The sequence below is a fragment of the Pollachius pollachius genome, assembly GCF_949987615.1.
Source record: "Pollachius pollachius genome assembly, chromosome: 2".
Taxonomy (NCBI): Eukaryota; Metazoa; Chordata; class Actinopteri; order Gadiformes; family Gadidae; genus Pollachius; species Pollachius pollachius.
Window position 1 is genome coordinate 19,768,589 of NC_136935.1, and position 25,581 is coordinate 19,794,169.

At 42.7% G+C, this 25,581-nt stretch overlaps 2 protein-coding genes across 3 annotated transcripts; one reads left to right on the forward strand and one right to left on the reverse strand.

Annotated features, from left to right (window-relative positions):
- Positions 1-8,979, forward strand: rbm45 (RNA binding motif protein 45). 2 transcript variants are annotated; one of them, XM_079758694.1, is made up of 11 exons: positions 1-293; positions 824-946; positions 1,068-1,194; positions 1,450-1,614; positions 2,934-3,107; positions 3,379-3,508; positions 3,636-3,732; positions 4,952-5,109; positions 7,431-7,506; positions 7,829-7,976; positions 8,416-8,976. In XM_079758694.1, exons 1-10 carry the CDS (start codon positions 18-20, stop codon positions 7,943-7,945), a joined length of 1,443 nt encoding a protein of 480 aa, XP_079614820.1. In that variant the 5' UTR covers positions 1-17; the 3' UTR covers positions 7,946-7,976; positions 8,416-8,976. The 2 variants fall into 2 exon arrangements, with proteins under 2 accessions (XP_079614820.1, XP_079614819.1); XM_079758693.1 differs by having other exon boundaries at positions 7,829-8,979.
- A 648-nt stretch (positions 8,980-9,627) lies between these two features.
- Positions 9,628-19,674, reverse strand: zc3h15 (zinc finger CCCH-type containing 15). Its single transcript, XM_079730711.1, has 11 exons — positions 19,446-19,674; positions 17,222-17,320; positions 16,921-17,023; positions 16,328-16,480; positions 16,132-16,226; positions 12,158-12,340; positions 11,944-12,024; positions 11,692-11,757; positions 11,476-11,604; positions 10,851-10,989; positions 9,628-10,565 (listed from the first exon to the last, which is right to left on the reverse strand). Exons 1-11 carry the CDS (start codon positions 19,518-19,520, stop codon positions 10,393-10,395), a joined length of 1,296 nt encoding a protein of 431 aa, XP_079586837.1. The 5' UTR covers positions 19,521-19,674; the 3' UTR covers positions 9,628-10,392.
- Between the last annotated feature and the right edge of the window lie 5,907 nt (positions 19,675-25,581).

The following is a 25,581-nucleotide window of genomic DNA, read 5'->3' on the forward strand; positions in this document are numbered from 1 at the left end:
CAGACCAGGCCGCAGAAATGGAGGACTTCGCTTCAAAGCAGGTGACTGAAAACCTCGATGAACCGCCCAACAGCCGACTGTTCATCGTCACATGTCGGTCCATGTCCGAGGATGTGATAAAGGACACATTCGCCGTGTTCGGGGACATCCAGGCGGTGTGGGTGGTGAAGGACAAGCAGACCAAGGAGTCGAAAGGGGTCTCCTATGTGAAGTTCGCCAAATCCTCCCAGGCCTGCCTGGCCATGGAGGAAATGCACGGAAAAGTCGTGATCGAGGGAACTAAACCCATAAAGGTAATTGTCGTGATTTATGATTGCGTAATGATACTGGGCAGAAAGGTGCACGTTGGGACCTTATACGCAGACTGCAGTGTGCCGGGTTAACGTGTACCAAGACTGCAGTGTGCAGACAGGCCGAGCCCGCGTTAACGTGTACCCGTATAACCAGACTGCAGTGTGCAGACAGGCAGAGCCCGGTGTTTCAGTTCAACTCGTGACCGTGTTAACTGGTGACCATCAGCCGAATGCGTCGCTTGTTGTCGTGGTTAACACGGTCACGAGTTGAACTGAAACACCGGGTTAACGTATACCCAGACTGCAGTGTGCAGACAGGCAGAGCCCGGCTTAACATGTACTCGTATACCCAGACTGCAGTGTGCCGACAGGAAGAGCCCGGACTAATGTGTTATTCAAGAACAATAACACTTACGTCGTATCCTAGATGTATTGCAATCATACAGAGACAATCTCTACAATCTACTTGTTTTCCTTGGGAAAACGACCTGCAGCCATCTTGACTTATTGTTGTACGTTTTGTGTTTTAGGTGTTTATTGCCCAGTCCAGGTCATCTGGAAGACACCGGGACGTTGAGGATGAGGAGCTGACCAGGATCTTCGTCATGATCCCTAAAACCTTCACGGAAGATGACCTGAAGGAAACTTTTAAGGTAACTGCACCCCAGCCTGAAACATGTTTCTCTCTATACCTTCAACACAGAGACGAGTTTCCCATCGTTAGCGTTACACATGATTATAATCATATCCCCCTGCCTCTCTGTCTCCTATTAGGAGTATGGCGATATTGAGTATTGTGTCATCATAAAGAATAAGTTCACTGGAGAAAGTAAAGGTCTGGGCTATGTCAGATACTACAAGCCATCCCAGGCGGCCATGGCCATAGAAAATTGTGACCGAGGTAAGAGGGTTTGAAAAAAGCACAAAATGTTTCGCCATGTTTATTCTTAACTATTGTAGTGAAGCTATTAAAATGTGGATAGTGATGAACATAAAGGTGTCGTTATACCTAATGGAAAGCTTTTATTTAGCTTTTATTGGATTAGGCCTTACTTCAATGTTTTTCAAACAACCTTTAGTAAACAGCCATGCAGTGTTTAGATGGCCCGATTCCGAGATAAATGATGGTCAACGTTGGCTGTGTTCATGTTTGCAGGTTACAGGGCCATCCTGGCTGAACCCCGCAGCAAAACAAACTCTGCCGAAGGGGAGTACGCTGGAGGAGGAGGAGGAGGAGGAGGAGGAGGAGGAGGAGGAGGCGCCAGGTTTGACCAACACGGGGGCGACAACATGAACCCCTACCCATTCGCCCCCATGGGAGGTAAGCATCAGCGGGTTCCTTCTCGTTTGTTTGTGTTCTACTCTTGTTACATAGAATCTCAAGGTATATGATATGTTGTGAAGTACACTACATACAGTACGGTGAGACGGGTGAGAATATTTCAGTTACTCACTTTTAAATTTTGATTCTTGGGGTCATGATTCTATTTAAATTATGGGGGTCACGATTAGATTAAATCAAAATCAAACCCTATTCAAAATCGATTCATGATTCAGTATATAGGGGGTGCCAATTTAAAGATCTACTCCAGTCTGCTGTGCACGTCGAAAGGTGGTGCAGCCAATTATGGCATGACGGTACAGTGTTTCCCGCAGGATTTTTTTCAGCAGCGGTGGTGTGGTCCCCGAACCCTCTAGGGGGTCCGGGGACATGCCCCCCCGGCCGAAATTTTTTTGTACCCTTTACATTGGAATGCATGAATCTGGTGCACTTTGAGAGGAGAATATGCACTTAAATCCTATTCAAACAGTCCTGTGTATTACTGTAGATGGGATTATTGGTGTTGTAACTTTGCCTTTTGTGTCTTCATTTACAGATTTTTATAATTTAGCATAGTAATATTTAAACAAAAAATGCCTCAACGCAAATATAATTTGCACAATTTATTTACAGATTTTTGCCTAATGCTTAAACACTAAACATGGTTGCTATCCTAAAAAGAGCGACAACACGCACACACACACATAGGCCTACACACACACAATACTAGAGGAAAAACGGCACGGAGGTTGCGGTTTATAGATACAATAAAATGATTGGGCTCAGAGGGTTTTTAACACTGGTGGTCATGTAGCGACACATTTTAGCAACTTACTTTCTCTCTCTGTCTCTCTCTCTCTCTGTCTGGCTCACTCTTTCCTTCTTTGTTCGATCTTCCGCTTCACTCGCTACTGCTAGAATCAATGTAACTTTGGAACCGTGTAGGGTAGCCTACTGCCAACAACTGCCACACTCCCTGTGTATTTTTCTTTGATGTTGGTTACGTGACGATGTGCCGCGTGCTGCGCAATTGACGTTACGTGCTGTACATTTTCTAAAAGGAGCTACGTAAAAAGAAAATTAGGAGAAGGATTTTTATTGCAGCGGCGGAGAAAATTCAGCAGCGGCGGCGCGCCGCTGCTGTGTGAACGTGGGGGAAACACTGCGGTAGATTCAAATGTGTATACATTTATGTAGCTTTTGTGTTTTAAGAATGATCAACCGATTGCAATAGTGTGTGCGTCCTTTTGATAGTGATGGTGTCAAAAATAAATAATATCTGATTTTAAAATGTATTTAAACAATTGCCCATGTTATAGCTGACCCTGGCAACTACCAAATGGCAGACTACCGCTCCAGTGATGTCATGACCCGCTGCCTGATGCTGTCGTCGCGGGCGGCGGTCACCCAGGAGCAGGTGTACGCTCTGTTCGACATCATCCCCGGCATGGACTACTGCGAGCTGCAGAGAGACGCCTACGGCCTCAGCAAAGGTCGGTCCTCAGAGTGCTTGACCTGACTCTCCAACCCCCCGAGCTCATCCAGTAACAAAGTATTGGATGGGGAAAGTCATTATGGAGTTATTAGGCTGACTAGCCAAAGTGCCGTGCTGTGTTCACTTGTCCTCGTATGACCTCAACGATATCATGTGTGACAGCCTAATGGACGGGAGGTTAACGGTTGCACATGGATTGATTCATCTGCATGCAGAATGTTTGATAGCAATAATACCAATGCAGCTTTTTTTTTTCTCTACTCTCACAGGTCACGCTGTTATTCGCTACAACAATCTCGGCTCGGCGGTCTATGCCAAAGAGAAACTCAGTGGATTTGAGTATCCCCCCGGCAACCGGCTGGCGGTGTCCTTCATCGATGATGGAGACGATCGTAACAGGTATGCATGGATGTGTTCTTTGCAAACAAATTGATTGTACCACACAACTTTTCTGACAACCTTTTTAGATCTGTCGTGTTTATTATCTGTAGCCATTCATGTCTGTGTGCGTCTCTTCTATGTGAAGCCCTGTAGGCAGAATGGCCATGCAGTTTGTGGCTGCTCAGATGATGTCCACGCTCTGGAACGGTCCCTCTGGCAACCAGTTACTGAAAACCGCCACGGTAAGTAACAGTCCCACTGTAATTCACTATAGGTTCAAGGAAACGATGGAGCTGCAAGTAAACCAAAGCCGCGGTTCCAGCACAGGGTGTTCCAGCACAGGAACCCTGTAACAAGAAATTTTGGCCGGAACTAAGTGCATTCCTATCGCAGGAACCAGGGTCTAAATTAAGTTCCAGGGACATTATTTTACCCTAAAAAACGTCCCTGCTTGTCAAGTAGGACTTACGAAAGGTTCAGCCTTGGGAGTGGGGCTGGCAGCACTGAACTTTAGGTCGAAGAATACGATCTTCATATGTGAATATGGTCTGCTCTGGTGGAAACTCAGACAACAAGGGGCTGAAGGAAGCTTTAAGTCCCTTGCATTGTAGTTCATGGGACTAAATGCTCCAGGTCAATTTGGTGGAAACGCGGCTTATTTTGTAATGGGCTTCTGACACAGCAGATCTTATAAGATCGATAACAATGAAAACAAATTTAGGTATTATTGACCACAAAGTATTTGAAGAAGTTTCAAAGAGAGAGACAATGGGTGTACGTGATTATTATGGGAAAAGTTCACATCGTGAGCAGCAACAACAAAGGTGAGGGGAGTGTCCATCCTGGAGAGTGACAGATTGGCCAGGGTAGAAGGCAGCCATGGCGGGAAAGGCCAAGCTAATTTGCTTAACACTACGGGATTAGTGGATATGTATGCAAGACATCGAAAGATATTGACACAATAAAGAAATCAGGAGATTGGCATGGCCTGAGTATCGGACTCGGTGGTTACAGTAGCAGTGGGAATGCTAACTAACTTAACCCCTTTCAGCTATCTTTAAGTGAAAGAAAAATGTATACATATGCCGTTTTAAATTGACTACCAACAATTGGAAAGGTCACAACATTTTTATATAATTGGATTATTATTAATTGATGTATATATTATAAGGATACATTTTTCCACAACAAAAATTCAGTCAAAGTACAGTTATTTGATTCATGGTTCAGTGGCTCTAATGCTGATGGATGAAAATCTGCACTTTTCACACTCAGTTGTGTAAAGTCCTTGTTAAACCATCCCACCCCTCCAGTCCTGCCATCTCAAACCCGGGATGAGTAACCCCTTAATCGTCCTTCAATGCAAAACCTACAGTAATAGTTTGACAGTGTCTGTGGTCCCTTTCCACCATTTGCTTTATGGATGTCGACATATTTGTACGTCTTTTGTGTTCTCTCCAGAGCTTCCCTGGGGCCCCTGCAGCGCCACGCATCCAGGCGGACCTCTCTCTGCCCGCTATAAAGAAACTGGCGCCCCAGGACAGCAAGGTGAAGGAGCGCTTGTTCGTGGTGTTCAGCCCCTCCCCTCTGTCCATGGATGTCCTCGAAGATGTCTTTTGGTAAATATTCCTTTGATTCTTTTGGCATTTTTTAATGTGTCTACTTCATTAACAGATGTACAAAGTATAGATTGTGTAGTTAAGCTGTGGTCTGAACCTCCCTCATATAACTTGTTTATTAGATTTAATGCTCTAGTGCAGGGGTCGGCAACTAAGTTTGGCCTCGGGCCAATTTTTTTCCAGCCAGTAGGTGGCGGGCCAGAACATTATCAAAGGCCAGTTCAAGGAATCGATTAATGAAAGTGCATCTGGAACTGCGACGAGGCCCGTCAGCTGGCTTAGTCATATGCCTACCAAGCACTAGATGACTCTTAAAAGACGTACATATAAACAAGTGCATGCCCTAATCACGTAAATGTCATGCCTGATCACGTTGGGTAGAGGTGTTGCTGCACTGTCTCCACAGAGACAACGCAGCGATATCATCATGAGCAGTTGTAACTGGAGAGAAAGTGAAATCCGCAAGCTGCTGATCATGTGAGAGAAGGTGATGCAGTCGTATTAAACAAAGACGTTGAAAGATGGTGCTGGAACTGTCCTTACGAGGCTTTGGTCAGGATAAAAAACCCTAACCCGTCCCTAACCCAAAAGTGGTCAGCAAAATAAAGAATATGTTGGCGTTTTTGCACTTGTAAATAGTTAATCGCGTTTGTAGCCTACACTCAGACATGAACTCATTCTTGCATGCGGGTGTGTTCATTCATAAAGAAATAAAAACATTTGGGAATATGCAAATTATTCTAAAGAGGTCTAGACTCCGTGCGCAGCCCCGCCTTCTCCAGTGAACCAAGAAAGCCTGCGCCTTGACGAACGGGGGATTTTACCCCCTCTGTTTTACACAGGAAACTTGAGATAAGACCGGGACATCGGCGGCCGTGCCAAGCCTCGACCGAACCGGCTTTGCAGTGTAGAAAGGCCTTATGCTGGGTAGAGGGCAGAAGTGTGCACCTTTTAAAAAAAGCAGCCAACCACTCTTAAAAAACACACACACACACACACTCACACCATGGTGGGTGCTGACTGACTGCGCACACACACAAACCTCCGTTCCTAGCCTACTCACCGTGAGAAGAGCTGTAGGTGAAGTAGCCTCATCAGAGACTCTACTTGCGTTAAACAGCAAAGTCTCAGAGCTTGGCGTCTTAAAACTTTTGTGAACTTTTGTCAACAGCTCCTGCCTTTTTCTGCGTGCAGTATCACACAAAAATACGTAATGTTGGGTCGCCATGGTTGTTGTATATAGGCCTATCGGGGGGTACCGTTTCATTTAATATTGCATAGTTTCCATAACTCCCGCTCAGCCCCTCGCAGCTTACGCGTGACCGTGTCTCTGTGTGTCTCTAACCTTCCAGAAGTAGTAGCAGGATTTGATACAATTAAATTCAAAATCGGTTGTGAAAGGAAAAAAAAGTTCACTGTATCCGGCCCTTTACATTTAAGCTAATAGATATTCGATATTCAAAAAAAAACAACTAACTTTAGAATAATCTGGCTGGCCAGATATTATGTCTGGCAGGCCAGTTATGGCCCGCGGGCTGCCAGTTGCCGACCCCTACTCTAGTATCCACGTCTTTTTACATTTGATTTGATTGAGGAACATGGCTTCCATTCATTTGTCTAGATGAAATTAAATGGAAAATTTATATTTTAGCCTCTAGCTTGACATATCCTTAACAGACAAATATCATGATCTATTGGCTATTGTTTTTAAATTTAAGATAAATTATGCAGGTCAGCATAGTGTCCTTCTATAACGTTGTACTAAAATAATCATAATGTTGTAGCTGTATCTAGTGTGCTCCAGTAGCATTGTATTTTGGGTTTTCCTGAGCTCATCATGGATGCAATCATCACTCTCCCTCTGGGCTAAACAGTGAATGACAGGCAAGCGCTCATTAAGCTAATTGCCTGTTAAGATAATTGGCAATCTGAAACCGGTATGCCTCAATTAACCACACTAATAGTCATGAGTTTTCTTTCCAACAACCAATCGGTTAGCCAAGAGGAAAGACTATCAAGTTAAATGTATATTTGCATAAATCATGCATTTCTTTGTATTATGAATCAAGCAGTTAGACTACAAAAGCATCGGTTAAATTTCTGTTAAAAATCCCCATCCATATTTACAGACCAACTGTACACCTGACAAGTGCTGGGAGCAGCCAAGAATCCAACGATTATCTCATTATTTTTTCATTGCCTGTATTGATTTGTGAAGGTCTTAGAAGGCGAAACACGCAGAATGTGAATCCCTTCTTTAATTTTATTTGCAAAAGTAATTTGGGTAATATTTCTGAATTAAAATGCCTCTCTGCCTCTAGTCGATACGGCTCTCTAATCGAGGTTCATCTGGTCCCTGGGAGGAAGGTCGGATACATGAAGTATGCTGACAAACAGGTGAGGCCCTTACACAAACTGCTGAAAAGGAGGGGGTACTGTGTAGACTTGAAGAAATATGTAATGTCCCTCTTTTATTGGCTTGTAACAAGCCCAAAGAACCAAGAAACAGGCAATTCCTTCACCATCATGTCCATGCAGTCTCGATGGGAGAAAGTTGCACACCATTTTAATAATGTACTGGGTGTTCTACACAGTAAAACACTTCATCAAAGCTTTGAGTTTAGCTGTATGTTTGTATTGTTTGGTGAGCGGTGCTTGCCGGTCGCTGCAGCTAGAGGGCATTGTTCTGGAAATGACTGAGCCCTGACTGTGTTCCCAGTGTGCGGACGATGCCATGGCGGCGCTCCACGGCCACATGGTGAACGGCGTGAGGATGAAGGTGATGCTGGCCGACCCCCCCAGAGAGGAGTCGCACAAACGGCCCCGCACCTACTAGGACACTCTCCTGTTCCAGCTCACAGCCTGAGGTAAGTATCCAACACACTCCGGCCATCACCTCCTTGCACTCGGACTTGCACACTCGCAACTAACTACGAATTTGCCTTTAATTAACATGGCAATAACCTTCAGTGAATCAGAAACGGTAATTGTGAATCCCTTTTTGTTTCGGCCCATGTGGGTAAATAAATTCTCCAGTATACAGACCAAATTTGTGTACTCATTCATAAGCAGTTGAATGAAGTTTGAGGTCCTTTTGATCAAATAAGCAACAAATAATCAATGCCAAATATCATCTAATATTGAGTGCCCTTTAGACGGAGCTAACTACAAGGCTTTTACTTTTTATTATCGCCTTCCAAAGTTGGTATGGCTTATGTTCACATATGTCTTCTACTATTGAGTTGGTTGAATTTCTGTCAGGACCAGTTGTATATGTTGATAACTCTGTAGCTTCTTGTTTCCTAGGAGACTGTTGTCATGACACAATGACACACCTGACCTGACCGACCGACACCTGGACCTTCTCCTGACCCGACCTTTGACCTCTGTCTGACCATTTCCAGTGACCTGTCATGTCACACCTAGGCTGTGACATATCTGTGACCAAAGCCAACGTTTTTTTTGTGAGCCGATTCACACGTTGTGCTCAAAGACTCATGTAATTAGAACTAGAAGACAAGAGAACAGGGTCTCGACTTACCCCACTACCAGAGTAATTAATCCATAACAAATGTTCAGATCAAGTTGGGGGTGCACAGAGCTACTTACTCAGAAATAACCATTTCTTTAAAGATTGATTTTAAGTTTACAAACTTTGTTTGTAAAGGTGTAGTGTATACACACTAAATTACATCATTTTAGGAGATGTGTTCAATTTTAGTTCAGATGAATGTTTTACAAGTCTTCTCGTTTAGTTTTGAAGGTATGTTCTTGCAAAATAAACATAACCCTTACCTGCTTGTCCGGTCATATTTTTTGTTGTACATACTTGAACAGAACAGTTCCATGCAGACTTCCAGTATTCATTAAACAGCCACCCACATCAAATATTGAGAGTCCTGTTTGTTTACTGTGGCTTTCTCCAGTGAGGATCCGTAACTGAATATGACTGCAATATGAATGATATACATTTAATAAAATGCTAAAACAAATTTATTTTTAGATATGCAGTACATACTGAGTTGCACTGAATGGAGTGAGCCAGGGTTGCATATCATGACAGTCTGAACGGTATTTGCACTTAATCCTCATGTGGGAAAATGCTGACTTTCATAAATAAGTAGAGCCAAATAATGCAGTCAAGGTGCATTTCCTGATTGACAATGAGCCCTGGTCCTAAGCCCTATCTGCTTGTACTATCAAAATATTCACCACTGCAGATGTGTTCAGGTGATGTGCTGCAATTTGAATCAACCTCAACATCTATCCTACATGGGTAGCACATATGTAGCAATTGGCTTGAGTAAAGCAGTCTTGAAACAGTTTGTCAAACCATGAATACCAAATACGAAACATGGGGAATTTGATCTAGGGAAAAGTCTAGTGCCAGAGCCAAAGATTGATCATGTTGAAAGTCTTGAACTCTTTGAAGAAAACAAGGTTTGCCAACAATTTAAAATAAAATTGAAATTAATCCCACACGTTTAATGTACAATCTTTATTTTTTTTCTAGCTTGTAATTCTTATTTACAATGTTGGGCTGGTCAACAGTGACATTTGTGATTGGTTCCACTACATGCCATGGATAATCGTTTAGTTTGCACTTCAATTAATCAAGGATTCCAAAAGAAATTAAATAGTGAACATTTAAGAATCAGTTTAACATTTCCAATTATTTTTAAAGCTTTATTCCTATTTTCAAAAATAGAATTCAAACAAAGTGTCAATATTCATTACATCCTGGGAGTGGCTTGTTAACAAGTAGTAAAGCACATCCACTACATAACTCAAGTCACCTTCAATTGTCCAATTAAAATCATTAAAAGCTACCGTCAAGAGCGATTTTTTGATAAGCTGGCTGGCCTTTGTAAACCCCAATCAGTCCAACTTTTGAAATAAAGCCAAGTTGTGTAATGGGTTGGGAGACATGGGTCAGGAGACCAGCTGCTGGGAAACAAAGACAGGGCCGAGACGGGATGTGATGTCATCATACAATCAGGCTTTATTGGAGTCTCTGAATTTAAAATTACTGGAACATTGTCAAGTGCATGTGGTGGCACTCCTTACTAACTTCCTGTCTGTACCCGGTCAGTCCAATTGTTATCCTCAATTAAGTCAGTCCGTATAGTGATACAATGTGGTCATTGTGCACCTGTCCCCGTCAGTCAGTCCCATGCGATCGGAACTTCTCCCTCCTCCTCCACCATGCATCCATCTCTTCTTCCCATGAGCCGACCCCCAAACATCTGTCCACACCTGTCCTGTTTCCCTTCCCCATCCCTGTTAGTCTTCGAGCTCCAGTGTGTTCAGCTCCTCGTCCAGATCTTCCAGGTCTTCCCCTGTGAACAGGTTCTCGTCCACGGGCACCTCCTCTTCCTCGTCGCACTCTTCCTCATCGTCGCCCTCAGCCAGCCCGTTGGCCTCTGCTCCTCCACACGCGCCGTTCAGGTGGGCCTCTGTGGGCAGAGAGGGACACCAATGAGGACATGTTCACAGCCCTTTCAAACTGCATAATTCAATCAAACATACGTAGCCATACAATGCATGGGATCCAACCAAACCACAATAACAGCCCCTTTACGTGTTCCTGTGTATATTTCATTGTGTATAAATACCTTCCAAACCTATCTGTTAATACTTCCAACAGTGGCAGTGGCTTCGGTAAGTGAACCACCGAATACATCTCCACCAGGAGGATGTACAGTGAGACAATAAATCTAAGGTCATTCGATTAGTCTCACCGTCGTCAGTGGCCGCAGGTTTAGTCTTATGCCTGGTTGTGAAGCGGTCCATGGTTGCCACGGTGATGCCAATACAGTTATCCACCTCAGTAGGAACGAAGCGGGATAGGTCTATGTCCTTGAACTCTGTAGCATCCACCTTGTATAGAACACATTTTTATCAAAACAATTGTTACAAACACCTGACATCGCTATATGTGTTAACGCTATGCCTGTGGAATCAATGATAGTTTGAATTGCTATACAACTTTGCCCTCAGGTTCAGAATATATAAAGTTACAACTGGGAAACAAATTATCACAATTCATCAAAACCTTTGATAATCAATAAAGTGATTATGCCCATTAGGAATTGTGTATTTGATTTGAAGTGTAATCCCATATTTCCTGTAAAAAGCCTTAATCATGCTTATGAACTTAAGAAACCTAAGAAGATTTGATCATATGTATTACACAAACAAAGCATCCTCCAGAGCAGAAACGGATGACACGTGCAGTATGACCAGCAATCAAAACCAAAGTTGACCATCGGATACAACTAAAGCCCAGTCTTGGCCCTGAGCTACACCGCAGCAGACAGCAAGTGTGCAGAGTGCCTCTTCCCTGGCTGAAGGTTTCATTATTACCTGTCCCTCTTCCTCATTGTTGTCGTCCTCTTCAACCTCACTGTCGTTGGCGTATCGGGTATCGTCTGCTTCCTCGTCATCGTCATCAACCAGCTCGGGGCGGAATTCAAACACTTCGCGTCCGCTCACCTGAAGCATAACATTATCATTATTAAATACTTTTGACCCTTTCTCTGATTTGTATTGTTGTTCCTAATTGATCCGACGGCGTCGTACCCCTAGCGACCTCCCGGCCTTAAAGTCAGCCCTCTTCTTCTCCATGTCCTCCATGTCTCTCTCCACCTGGAAGTCAAACAGAACACTAGTGAGTCAGAACTCAAACATTACAATGTAGAAAACAATGTTTATTGAATCACACATTGACTTTGCATAGAATTTGTAATTATGACGGGAGAGGTTAGTGCGGATACAAGTTAAAAGCAACCTAATTCCAGAAATACATAACAGGGATGAAAGAAGCCTTCCAACCTTATCCTGCCTCTTCCTTTTCTTCCAGGCCAGGAACGTGTCCAAGGTGATACGGGTGACATTAGGACCCAGTGCTGCACGCTATGAGAGATCATATTAAAAGCACCGCTATTAGAATAATTGCATGTTTCCATTACCCATTGACATTAACTGATGACTTGCCTTCATTTGTGTTGTATGCTGAAGGCTACAAATAATCACTAGCCAGCCTCACCTCGTTCTCAATCAGCTCTTCCAGCGAGATCTTCTCCTCCTCCTCCTCGTCCTTCTTCTTGTCCTTCTTCAGCACAAAGCCGGCCGGCAGAGCGTGCCGGTATATACAGCTCTCCCCCCCTGGACACGACCAGAACCAGCCATACTTGTTGCCTTCTATGGCGTCCAGGAAGTGCTTGCAAACCTGCAAAGTAATAAGTGAACAAAAAATGAAGGTTTGTTTTATAAATAGCTAGACAGACTAACTGCCAACTGTTTGATTTTTGTTTTGAAATTATTGGTCCTATGATTTATTTTCATCCAGTCATGTATAGGGTTGGGTATCGTTTGGGTTTTACCCGATACCGGTGCCTACTCGGTATATTTTAAACGGTTCCGGTGCTAAAATGGTTCTCGGCCCGGTACTTAAAATAAAGAAACCGCACACACTTGCATACAAGCACGACTTGTTATGAGTTTCACATTAAGCAGAAAGTCAGCGGACACTGAGTTGAAGTTTAGGACATAGCACCCGTTGTCACACAAGCTGTTGAATGGCAATGGGGTTTGCTAGCCTACTTGATTTATGACTGGTATTAAATTACTCGACTTACCTGAAGAGGACAGGCTGCTGTGACTGATAAATATATTTTTTTAAAGTAAAAAATGTAATTACAAATATTACTCACTGAAAGCAGGCAAGCACGCAGCTATGCTGCTCGCGTTTACACTTGCGTGCATGGTGGTGTTTGAAACATTACTGCCAGTCATATTAAGTAATATAACGTAGGTGCGCAAGGCAGCCACAGGAGACGCCAACATTGTTTTCAACCGCTCGGTACCGCACCGTATTAATTCCCACGTTTTGAAAAGAAAAGAAAGTATTTGAGGCGAATAAGCGACTCTGTTTTGGATTTGTTTATTTGGTTTTGAACATAGTTTTGGATGCATGCATCGGCTTTGAGTGTCCTTGTTTGTTACTTTGAAATCACGTACGCTCGCAACACACGTTCCTTCATTCACGCACGCACCTACTACAACCTGCCGATCTTTAATCAAAACAACATCAAGTAAGTGATGCCGCAGCGCGTTGACAAGTCCGTCCCGAGGCGCCCATAGGCTTTATGGTTTATATGTTTGAAAGCCGTGACACTCTTTTACCAGTTGGCCTGAAATACCACGCCTCGCAGTCATGGACCTATAAAGAAAGTCGCAGTCGTAGTCCTACCATGCGTGTTTAGAAGCGCAACATTTAAAAGGGTCCCGTATGAAACAGTGTTGCGCAGCATTCCAAACGTTGTTTAATCAAATTCACCCAGCACTAACACAAGTTGACGCGGCAACACCATGGGGGCGGTGCAGGGTGTGTTAAAAAAACTCAGGCATCGTTATGAGGCACCGAAATGTGCGTTCTTATTCGATCTTGGTACTACCGTCTACGACGAAACCGGTGCCCTACTGGAACCGGGTTTTGGTGCTCCCTAGTCATACATGACCCTAGCCATGTATGCCTCTTGTCGTTGAGTTAGACACATTTTTGGGTTATTATATTAACCATTTTTTATAAAATTATGTTTATTTTTCTATTTCATGACGTCGGTGTGTGGCAGAGTACTGCAAGGGTCTGATTATAACTCCGCCCCACGCAATACCATAACCTCAAATAGCTCACAACCCGACCCAGCTACACAAGACCCGACCTGAAACCGTATAACCTATAATAACCAAGCCCAGTGGAAACATCTGATATCGGTCAGGTTTCAGTGATCAACTGCGGTGAGCGATGATATTTAGCAAAATGTGAAATGAAGATAATACATTTTAAAACCAGTTCAGTATTGCCTGCTACAGCCGTTTTAAAGCGGTAAACAAAAGAATGGTGAATATAAAGACTTAATAATTGGACACATCAATTTGACGGACATCGGCCAAAATACACAACTTTCATTAAAAAAAAAGATATAGATCTCTCTATTGGGCCACAAATCCAGCCTTGGAAAAATCACGCTCAATCACGGTGTTTCTGGCTGGAATTGAAAGAATTAAACTAGCAATATGTGCGCGCTCTGCACCAACGTAGACATCAGAGGATTCAAACTAGGGCTGCAACAACAAAATCGATAAAATCGATTACTAAAAGCGTTGGAAACAAATTTGGTCATCGATTCGTTGAGTCGCGCGATTAATACATCACTCGTAGGCACGGCACTGTTTACATCCAGCCGCCGACAGGTTGGTTCATGGTTCATGCACGCCCACAGCGAGCTTTAGTGTGAGCAACCACAGCTTGTATTTTGGTCATATCTTAACACTGGACTGTAGGCCTATATAAAAGTGTTGTACCTTCACTGTCTTTGGGTTGAAAAAAACTCCTTCAACTCAGTATCTGTCTAGTCCAACCGAAAACTCTGTCAGCTGCTGCTGCTGCAGACGGTGTGCAGATGGGCTCGGAGTCGGCACCGCGTGCATCAACAGTCATTCAAAGCAGCGGTAGTAATCACACAACCGGACGGTGTAGAAAGTCCCGTCAGTTAAAAATAGTAATCCAGTTTTTAAATCCATGTTAAAATCGGCAGGATATAGAGCTAGTTAGCTTAAAAAAAAGTTGCAAACGTGATGTGTTCAGGTCGGCTCAGTAATATGATTTGATGTGTTCAAATGCAACACAAAAAGAAAAATTAGATTTTGGCGAAAACTTGTTTTCCCAGCAATATAAAATAGATAGTAAAGTTGGAATTATGACCTGTTTAACGTCCTATCTTGAACTATGATCACCTTATCAGCATTGAAGCAATAATCCAAGTTCTATTTCAAGGAGTCTCGAAAATGGTATCAATATCAATAAAAATTAACGATCTGTCATCTGAGAGAAATTAAGATGATTTAATTTATTTTTAACCGTTAGTATTTACCGGTTAAAGATCTTATCGGTTGACCGGTTAACCATGGACATCCTTTATATACTGTATCTATATAAATGAATATCATACATTGTATGGGTTTTTTTTGTTATCCCAGTTATGTTTTTTTATCATTTAATATTACTTTTAATAGTTCCGGACATTGGAGCAATAACCTGGTGTTTTTACATTCAGTCTGCAATGTGAATTTGAAGTTATTTTCCGTTTTTGAATGAAGATGAGGTTATTACAAATGTTTCTTTTTTTATTAAGAAACATTTGTAATAGCCTAATTTCATAAAATAACTAATTGCATTAGTTGCAGCCCTAATTCAAACATCATATTTAATTATAATTATTTTAAGAGACACACAACATCAGGCAAAGGCAGCAGTAACGGCCTACCCGTAAGAAGATGCACTAGATGGGCAGTGACCCACTCACAGGGTGGAAGGCAAACCGCTTTCCCTTAATGCCGAAAAACAAGGTAGATATCTTTATATATGTACTACTAGTTCACCTTCTCAGCATGTAATTAGCACTGCATACAAAGTTGTCATGCCACTGAGGAGCTTGTTGAAGCCAGAAAAGGTGAATTTGCCTTTGTTCTTGTGTCTTAACTATATATACCACCTCTTAAGCTGTGTGCAGCCTTTGCGCTAAAAGGGAAGCCATATAATATGGCATGTGTTATGGTAAGAAAACTAAATGACTATTTTAAACCACTTAAATGGCTAGAAGTAGCCCCTGTATAAAATGTCCTTTTTAATAAACAATCTGTACACTTACAAAGTTATCAATGCCTCGTTTTATATGTTAAGACCCTTATACTGCCAAAGAAGTGTCGGGCTACTTCTAGCCTTTTAAGTGGTTTAAAATAGCGATTTAGTTTTTACCATTACACATGCCCCCATCGTTCCAGGTTTATAGCGTTTCGGTAGAATCGGCTAAAAACAGCTAACTTAATGCGTCTTTACACGTTTTTTTCCCAAACGAACATTCCAACTCGTTATCATACTAAACATATCCCAGATCCATTTTACACCAGATTTCTCCTTTAACGCCACATGATCCTACCCCTACTGGGCCCACTTACGATCTGTGTTTTGGCAGAGTTTTTCTTCTCAGCCTCCCCGTGCTTTTTGTTGACCACCTCCTCCAGTTTGGTCTCATCCCATTTGTCCATGGTGTCTTAAGAGAGAGTAAATGTTATCAACACACTGTTAACTGGAAGAGCCTTTAAAACCCTGATGCATAACAACGAGAGGATCATGGGTAGGATCTGCACTGACCTTTCTCGAGGTCATCGTCCCTCTCGTCCACGTAGAGACTCCTCTTCTCACACTTCCTCTCCAGCGTGAGGTCGTGGCTGAACTTACATTTATCCCCCTTGGTGCACTGGCCCTGCTTGAAGAACGCACAGAGCACCGACTTGGGGTCCACACCTGCAGAAAGCAACACAATGAGGAGGATCTTCTCACCTGTCAAGCTAAACCATGTCAACAGCGTTTCACAACCAGATGTCTATTTCAATTCTCATGTTTGAGGAGGATGCTGTGATGATGGCATGAGACGCTACTACATGAGCTTGTGTTATCCAGAATTCTTCCTTCCTGTGGGGAAAATGTACTTTTGCAGCAGAGGGAAAAGGGTGTATGTTGCTGACCACAGCTGCATTGATGATTCAACACATTTAAAACATGATTAAAATTGTTGACCAGCATGGTAAAATGTATTTTAGCTCTATTACCCATTTATTAGACTACGTTTCATCTTAACAACACAAATATAACCATGTCTTTGCATCTGCAAAGCTCTTTTTCACTTTAATAGTGTAGGAGTCAGACAGACAGATTACATCATATAGAGAGTACATTACTGTTACCTTTTGCGACTTTCTGTTGAGCGACCACTGGTTTGAAGAGCTCGTTCAGTTCATCAAGCTCTTTTTTCTTATCTGCCTTCTTACTGCCCTTTTCTCCTTCAGGCTTATGAGACACACAAAGTACTTTAAAAATCAGGCATTTTACTTAATTTAGGTCATCATCAGAAACCCCAATTATCTACTACTGTGGACTTGTGGACAAATAATCTGCACAAATATGCAGTAAATGTGTTTTGAGCCCAAGAATAATTAACTTAATAAAATTTGCTTACTCAACTAAAAGGGAACCTCCTGTACTCACCTTGAGACCTGTCGGCCCAGATTTGACCTGATGTACGACAGTCTTGATGAACTTCTGCTGTTTTGCACCCTTCTTGTTTTTTAAACCAAATGTCTTGTCCTGTAATAAAAAAAGAAAAAAACAAAAAGTCCAGACGTTAGGACCAGAAAAGAGCCCCTTTTATCCTAAATTCGGTCATACAAATAAGTTCTTATCAATGTATCAAGGTGATCCAATAAAATGGACAACTTGACCTTGGCAGTTTGGCTACAATGATTTAATACCTTTTCTCAAACAGGCCTATAGGCTTTATTGCGAAGTCCCATCACAATGTCTGCTTCCATTTTGGAAGTATAGAAGCAGTGGAATGTTAGTTATAATATTAACTATATACTAATAGCTTTTTTGGTCATGGTTTACTCAATCGTGAAAATATTTGCCATTAGTGGAGGATTGTGGTTTAAAACTGCCACAGAGCTCCCCGTAAGAGACGTGGCAAAATAAAGTTTTCATTCGCCTCAGTTATAGTAGCCTCAGAACCAGACCAAGCTCATGCTTTATTTTGTCTGGCATATGCATCTGGCTCCCTTACGATTTGAATGAACGAGATCCGAAGATCTGAGTCCAAAAAAGATCAGAACTTTGCGCCACTAATGTCCACACTCAATGTGTTTCTTTTAATAGGTAAAGTACCCCCGCAATCAACACGTTGTCCTCGCGTAGACAATGCAGAGTTCAGCAAAATCAGGTCTTTTCACTGTTTGGCTTTCACCCGCATTACATGGATGCTCTGCCATAACCGAATCGGGCTCGGACCATGAGTAGACCCAGGACTCACTGACTTCCTTCCGTGATATTCAGGCTACCAAGTAGAGTGCACTGTGGCCCGTTCAAATGATTTGAGAAAACATGCAGATTTAATTTACTACATTCCATCTACTGGTCAAATTTCAGTCTACCTATATTTTATTTTGTTGACTACAGATGTGTCAACCGTTTTGATGCTCGAATCGGTTTAAGGTCTATCCAACTCTATATAGATGCATATTGGTCTGTGCCCATTGAAAATCAAAGATTGTCTCACAGGTGTCAGACTTCTACGCATTAGTGAATAGTTAGACTAAAGTTACAATATAAATATGTTTATTTTGGAACTTAAAATACTACAAATCTCTTCAGTCCTATTAAAATGTTTTTTAGAGAACTGAGTATTGCCAAACAAGGACCAAAGATGCATTCTGATGAGCAGGCCATTTTCGCCAGGGTAGAGGTTTACGGGTGGGGGGGTATATGAAAAACGAAATCTCTACAGGTGTCCCATCAATGACCTGGCCTGGTCATTGTTAGTACACATGTTTATTGTCGTTATTAATTCCATCAGAACATTTTTCTCAGGGATTTATTTCATACAAAGGTTCTCCTTGCTTTACCTGCCTTTCTTCTAATTTCACTAATTAATGAGTTGTCAAGTTTACGTTGTCAAGCTTACGGATTAATTTTGCCGTTTACATCAATGTATAGCGTTGTGGTTGACCCAACTGAGAGGAATGCTTATCAAATAGGTAGGCATCGGTAGAAGAGGATAAATAAGATCGAAACTTAACTTAAGATCAAACTAAAACATCCTGACCCAGCAACTGTGAAAAGTTGTGAAGCATCATCGATCGCCTTTGCGAAGTGACGCCAGCACCAAAAAGTAACGGTAGCCGTTGCCACTATTTTATAATAGCTTTAGGGGATTGGATTTAAATCAGAATCCACGACACCGGTGCTGATCAAACCCAGTAAGGCCCTGGAAGCCACCTGGCCCGGCTGTTTATAGCACTCAGGCCTACATAGTAACACATGACGCCATATAACACCAACACAATGTAATTTGGCCTGCTTACTTCCCCTCACCGGTGTCTTAAGAGTGTTAGGTTAGTTAACACACACATTACTGGGCCCTCAATCAACCAGGCCAGCGTCCGGAGAGCCACGAGCTAACGGCTAAAGTTAGCTCACTGAATGGACCATGGCCAGTGGCCATAGAGAGGGCTTTCACATCGTAACACGGAACACAACCGAATGATGGGCCTGGAGATTAACAAGACATGTAAAGGACGGACAGACGGCTGTTAAAACATGTGCGAGTGAGTCCATTAGCTGTAATGCTAGCAGCCCATATGGGGAGCGGGTTAGCTCCAGCCCGTCCTGCACCCTCTCCACCGCTGCTAGCAGCAACGTGCTACACACTGGGCTTTACCTCGATTATCTTTTCCTTTTTCTTCTCTTGGGTCTTTTTATTCGCGCCCGCCGGGGCGGGTTTCTTTGGGGGCATGGTTTGCCAAAGGGGTTGATTAGAAGGCTATGCTATATGTGATATTTTTATCAATGTGTCGTTTGTTTTCTGTGAAGCCAGCTCCACTCGGCAGGGCCAATTCGCTAGCACCACCACTCGTCGTCCGGGACCGCCGAGGCCACATGTGACTACAGCGAGCCTGCTGCTGTTGTGTGACGTCATCACGTTTTGTTTTTTTTTGCTTCGCCGCCGCCGAGTCTCACGGACGTCACATTTACCGGTCTTCCTGCGGTGTGATCCAGATGCCTCGGACACCAGCCTACCGAGTTGTACGATGACGTCATTTCAGGTCTCGGAGCACTAGCGTTCCCGTTCGACTTTGAGATTGTGGCATGAAATTGGCTAGTCGTTGTTTATTGTTAGCTACATTAGCCTCTTTAGCAAACCAGCTCGAAAACAAACAACACAACTTTACATTGTATTGCACGCACAGCAAGACCGTGCAATGCATAAATTGGTGACCGGAATAAAGTAGCAATGTAATCAAGTGTGTAATTGCCTTTAAGAACGACATTAAAATGACCAGCGTGGTACAAACACAAAGAAAATACATCTCTTCACGGGCGCATCCTCTTTTTTGAGAGCGTCATCACTGCTCTCGGTTTACGCTCAGATTTTCCAGAGATGAAGAGAAAAAGGAGTCGTGCCTCCGAGAAATGCCGCAAGAAAACTGGGAGATTAACCGACTTCCGACCCGGAATGCTGGCGTCCGAGGAATCTGGAACACACCATATTTAGTGGTCGACAATATTGATCCGTGCTGTAGTAGTGGTGTTAAATACACATAATGTACCCCTGAAATATCCAATAAATAATTTAATATACAGTATCAAAATATGCTCCCCATTTTCTTATGGAGACATGGAGTGAACATGGAGTAGGCCTAGTGGTGTAAAATAACGTGATTCTGTGGTGGCAGCATCGTAAAATATAGGCTGATTGATTGGTCTGCAGATCAAATACGCTACTTTATGTGTTTGGTAGCGTATGGTACAGTATGGGTATTTCACGCCACTGTCCTGCACGCGCATGCGCAGAACCACTAGGTAGCACGATTTGATAGAGAGGATTGGCAGAACACCGGTGCGACGCTCGAGGTTAGATTAGTATTACTTATTTTAACATCAACTCTACACTGGGACAATATGAGACCAGAACGTCTTGTTTTAGAGACCATGGTCACCCAATTAACTTCCCACAACGGGAATAGTTCAATCTTTTCTGAGAGAATTTGCAGCCCCTCTGGGTTTTGTGTTGTAGTAGAACTGAATGTCCACCAGGTCGCACTAAGTGCAAGTAGAGCTGAGGAAAGCTGACGATACCGTTTGAGCATCTTTATTACTACAGGTTTATTTATTATTACATATTTATTGCTATAGGTGCCATTACTGGTAATAGCTTTGTGATATAATTTGCATTCCTGGATGTTTAAATAATGATAACACCAATAATAACCCATTAACTATACATAGTTACAAATATGAATGAATAACAACATAAACATGCATTTCAATTCATATTTAGTTATGTATTATTCATTCATTATGAACAAAAGCAAAAATAATAGTAGTAATGATGATATTAGTAATAATAATAACGATGGTGATATAGTATACATGAATATTTATAAACTCATACGATACCAATATCCATATATAGTCAGAAAATATCTGCTTTGACTTCGGACTGGATAAAAACTCTGCAAAAGCTTTTATTCAAAGCTTTAGTGCTCTTATTTGTTATCTGGTCATGAACTGTTGAATGTGTGTGTGGCACAGTAACCCTGTAGCTCTGGAAAACACAAAATGGGTGCGACGCCTGTCTCTATTGGGTGCTCACTTGCACTCACTTGACTTCAGTATAAATTAGCTGTTATGAGCCTTGATTCTAAGGGCAATAGACAGCATTTACCCGCTTCGTAACAAAAATATCGCTGTCATTGTCAATCCTGCAATTTCCCCCCTAAGTAGCAGTAGCATTAACAGTGCCAAAATTATTAACGCTGCCAATCGGTCTGTTTAATTTTCTTGTTGCATTTGACGAATTGTGACACGTTCGTCATGCATTGCACCCACTGCCTAACCTAGCTGCTTTCTGTTTGGACGTTGTGTCCATAGCAACCCAGCTGGATGACTGTAGACAATGTTTAAAAACTATAAAAAGGGTTTCTGTTGCCAAGTGAGATAAAAAAGAAAACTTTTTGGCTGTCTCAGTTTCTCTCTAATGTCTCCTCTCCATTCTTCTACTGCACTTCACGTCTGTGTGTGTGTGTGTGTGTGTGTGTGTGTGTGTGTGTGTGTGTGTGTGTCTGTGTGCGTGCGTGCGTGCGTGTGTGTGTATGTGTGTGTGTGGTTGTGTGCATGACTGTGTGTGTGTGCCTGTGTGGTTGTGTGGGTGAGTATGTGTGTGTGCGTGTGTGTGTGTGTGTGTGCTTGCCTGGGTTTGTATGTGTGTGTTTGTGTTTTTGTACATTCCTGTGTGTGCATGCCTATGTGGGTATGTGTGTGCGTGAGCGTGTGTGTGTGTATGTGTGTTTTTGTGTGTGCTTGCCTGGGTTTGTATGTGTGTGTCGTGTGTGTGTGCATGCGGTGTGTGTTTGTGTGTATGCAAGTTTTTGTGTTTATGCCTGTGTGTGTGTGTGTGTTTGTAGGTTTGTGTGTGTGTGTGTGTGTGTGTGTGTGTGTGTGTGTGTGCGTGTGTTTGTGTGCATGCTTATGTGTGTATGCATGTGTGGGTGTGTGTGTGTGTGCGCGCGTGATTGTGTGTGTGTGCCTGCCTGGGTGTTTGTGTGTGTGTGTGTGCGCATGCGGTACGTGTGTAAGAAAGCAGTGTAATAAATCATTGTATTATTCTATAGCAGGCGAAACCCTTTATTCCAGTAACAACCTTCTTCATATTCATGCAAACATCGATCTGCTCGCTGCCCTGCCACACATAGAGGGCATCAATGTCACGCACATAAAGCATGCACACACACACAAACACACACGCACACATGCACACACATACACACACACATCGACACACACACGCCAACACATGCACATATAACCCACCTATAAGATGACTGCTATATCTATATCTACACATACATGAAGATAGATACACACATACAGAGAGACGTACACACGCCTACCCCCATACACAGGCACATATAAACACTAGATATATCTATACATAGATATTTATATATAGATATAGCTAGTGTTAAATTAGACACATCTCCCAAAGCACACACGCACACCCACATGCACTCACACACAAACACACACACACACGCCAACCCACATGCACAGAAGACACACACGCCCACACACACACACAAACACACACACTCTCACACACACACACACACACACACACACACACACACACACACACACAGGTACAGGCATGCACCAATACACATCTTCCAACACATTCTTCCAACTATACCACTCACACGGACACTCAGATGGAGTAGAAACAGTTCAACACACTCTAATGGCTGCCTCAACCTCACATATGTGAGCAGTTCTTGTCCAGATGCTATCTGCTAACAACGGTCCGAAACCATCCCTAGGCAGTCTGGCATTGGCCCTGGCTCACTCTGATCCAAGGACAAACTCCAGAATGTTGACGGCACAGCTGACTGCTGAGTAGGTCATTGGCTGTCAGCTGGGCCTATCAAGCGGCTGCATGAGATCAGGATAAAGAAAAGGGCACCGACAATCCCCCACCAGGGAGCTATATGTTCCAGGAGCTGTCCTATACAGATCCATTAGCAGGCAGGTGGCCCACGAGGGCAGCCCCCCTCACACTGGATGGAAACACATGTTAGCCTGCCTGTCTGTCTGTCTGTCTTTCTGTGCGTCTGTCTGTCTGTGTGTATGTGTGTGTGTCTGTCCGTCTGTCTGTCTGTCTGTCTGTCCGTCTGTCTGTGTGTCGGTCTGTGGGTCAGTCAGTCAGTCTGTCTGTCTGTCTCTCTGTCTCTCCGTCTGTGTGTCTGTCTGTCTGTCTTTCTTTCTGTCTGTCAGTCTGTCTGTCTGTCTATCGGACTGTCCGTCCGTAATAAGACATAATCGGATGTCCTTTTAGAGTATAAGAGCATTTGTTCATTGGGTAAAGTGTGGCATTCTTGGATGCAGAGTATCCTATTGAATGAATCAGTTTAAGTGTCTGTTGACCCTAGCGGGGTCATTATCAGATGGAGAGATAGAGACATGGAGTCAATAGAAAAAGTTTCTTGCAAATATCTTTCTTCAAATAGGCAGCTTATTTCAAATGGACACGTAACATTTTTTGGAGTGAATGTGGAGGTCTTTGTATTGATATGTCTTGTCAAATCATATTTTTAAATTAGGTCAAATCATCATTAACCAAAGTGTAATTGTTTGTTTGATTTTACAATAATATACATTTTGTAGATATTTTTATAAAAAAAAAAGGTATTACTTACTTTTAACTCAAATGCGCAAAATGTTTAGGCCTAATTGAGTAATTAATTAAATTATTTTGTTATCAAATTGTTATCATATGATCATACATAAACAACATTCAGCATGCAATAAGCTTGAGCATTGTTGCATCGCTTTTGTTGCGTTTTTTTATGGTGGCATACCTCTGTCAAAGAGATTCACCTTCATCCGGGAAGATTAGGCCAGAATTACCTTAAAAAATTAGCAGTAGATACTTGATAACTATTGCTCATCATATCCAGGTTTTAACCAACCGTTATGACTTGGAAGTCACATCATGCAAGAAAAATGGAAGCTGATTATGCCAATGATTTAAAGTAGGACACCAAAAGATCACGGTTTTCAAAATGTTGGAAGCCAAATAATTAAGTTCTGAAAGGAAATAAAAAATGCTTGTAGATGTTGAAAGGAAGATGGATGAGTTGAATTTTAAGAAGGTTAATTCTGAATGGAGCTTAGTGTTCATTCAGAGGATTTTGTTATCGTAGACATGTGAGCCTATTTGATCTCAGAGTTAAAAATACACTCCTGGTGGTTGAAGAAGATCACAGCCATAAGCACAAACACAATGGTGTACAATATACATAACTATGCATAGACACACATGGACAAGAGCACACACAGACAATCACACACCAGATCCACAACAACCGTCTCAGCTTTTATACTTCTGTAAACTCTCTCTCATACAGAAACTATGTCACAGTCTCCATCAAAAGCAATTTTCACACTCTCTTGCACACACACACACACACTCACACACACACACACACACACATACACACACACACACACACACATACAAACACACAAACACACACACACAAACACACACACACACACACATGCCAAACATAAACAGGCCCACATGAGCACACAGGCCATGCACACACACACACACATGCCACACATGAACAGGCCCACATGAGCACACAGACACACACACACACACACATACACACACACACACACACACACACACACACACACACACACGAACTCATACTAACTAACATACTAACAAATAACACAACAATGTAAAATATAAAAAACAAATGTATAGGCCAAGTGTCTCTCTCTCTCTCTCTCTCTCTCTCTCTCTCTCTCTCTCTCTCTCTCTCTCTCTCTATCTATCTCTGTCTTGCTCTGTCTCTCGCTCTGTCTCTCGCGTATCCTCGCTTTCTCTCTCTCTCCACCCTTCTCTCATGAATTAAAGAGCAGAGCAGGTCCAGGGGGAAGAAATTATTCAGGCAGATCTTCACCCTGACAGAGAAGGAGGAGGGGAAGAGAGGAGGAGTGTGAAAGAGAGCAGGGGAGGGGAATAGAAGAGAAGCAGGGTGGGGGAGATGAGAGAGGGGAAGGATGAGAGAGGAAAAGATGAATGGGACAAAGAGTGAAAAAATGGTACGGAGAGACGAGAAAAAGATGGGGTGAGAGGAAAGAAAAGAGAGAGGAGGAGAGAAAATAGGAAAGTCGGTTAATAAGGAATGTACTAGTTTGACATAGAGAGACGATCAAAACCTATTGAACACAGCCTGACTGTGTGTGTGTGTGTGTGTGTGTGCGTGTGTGTGGTGTACATG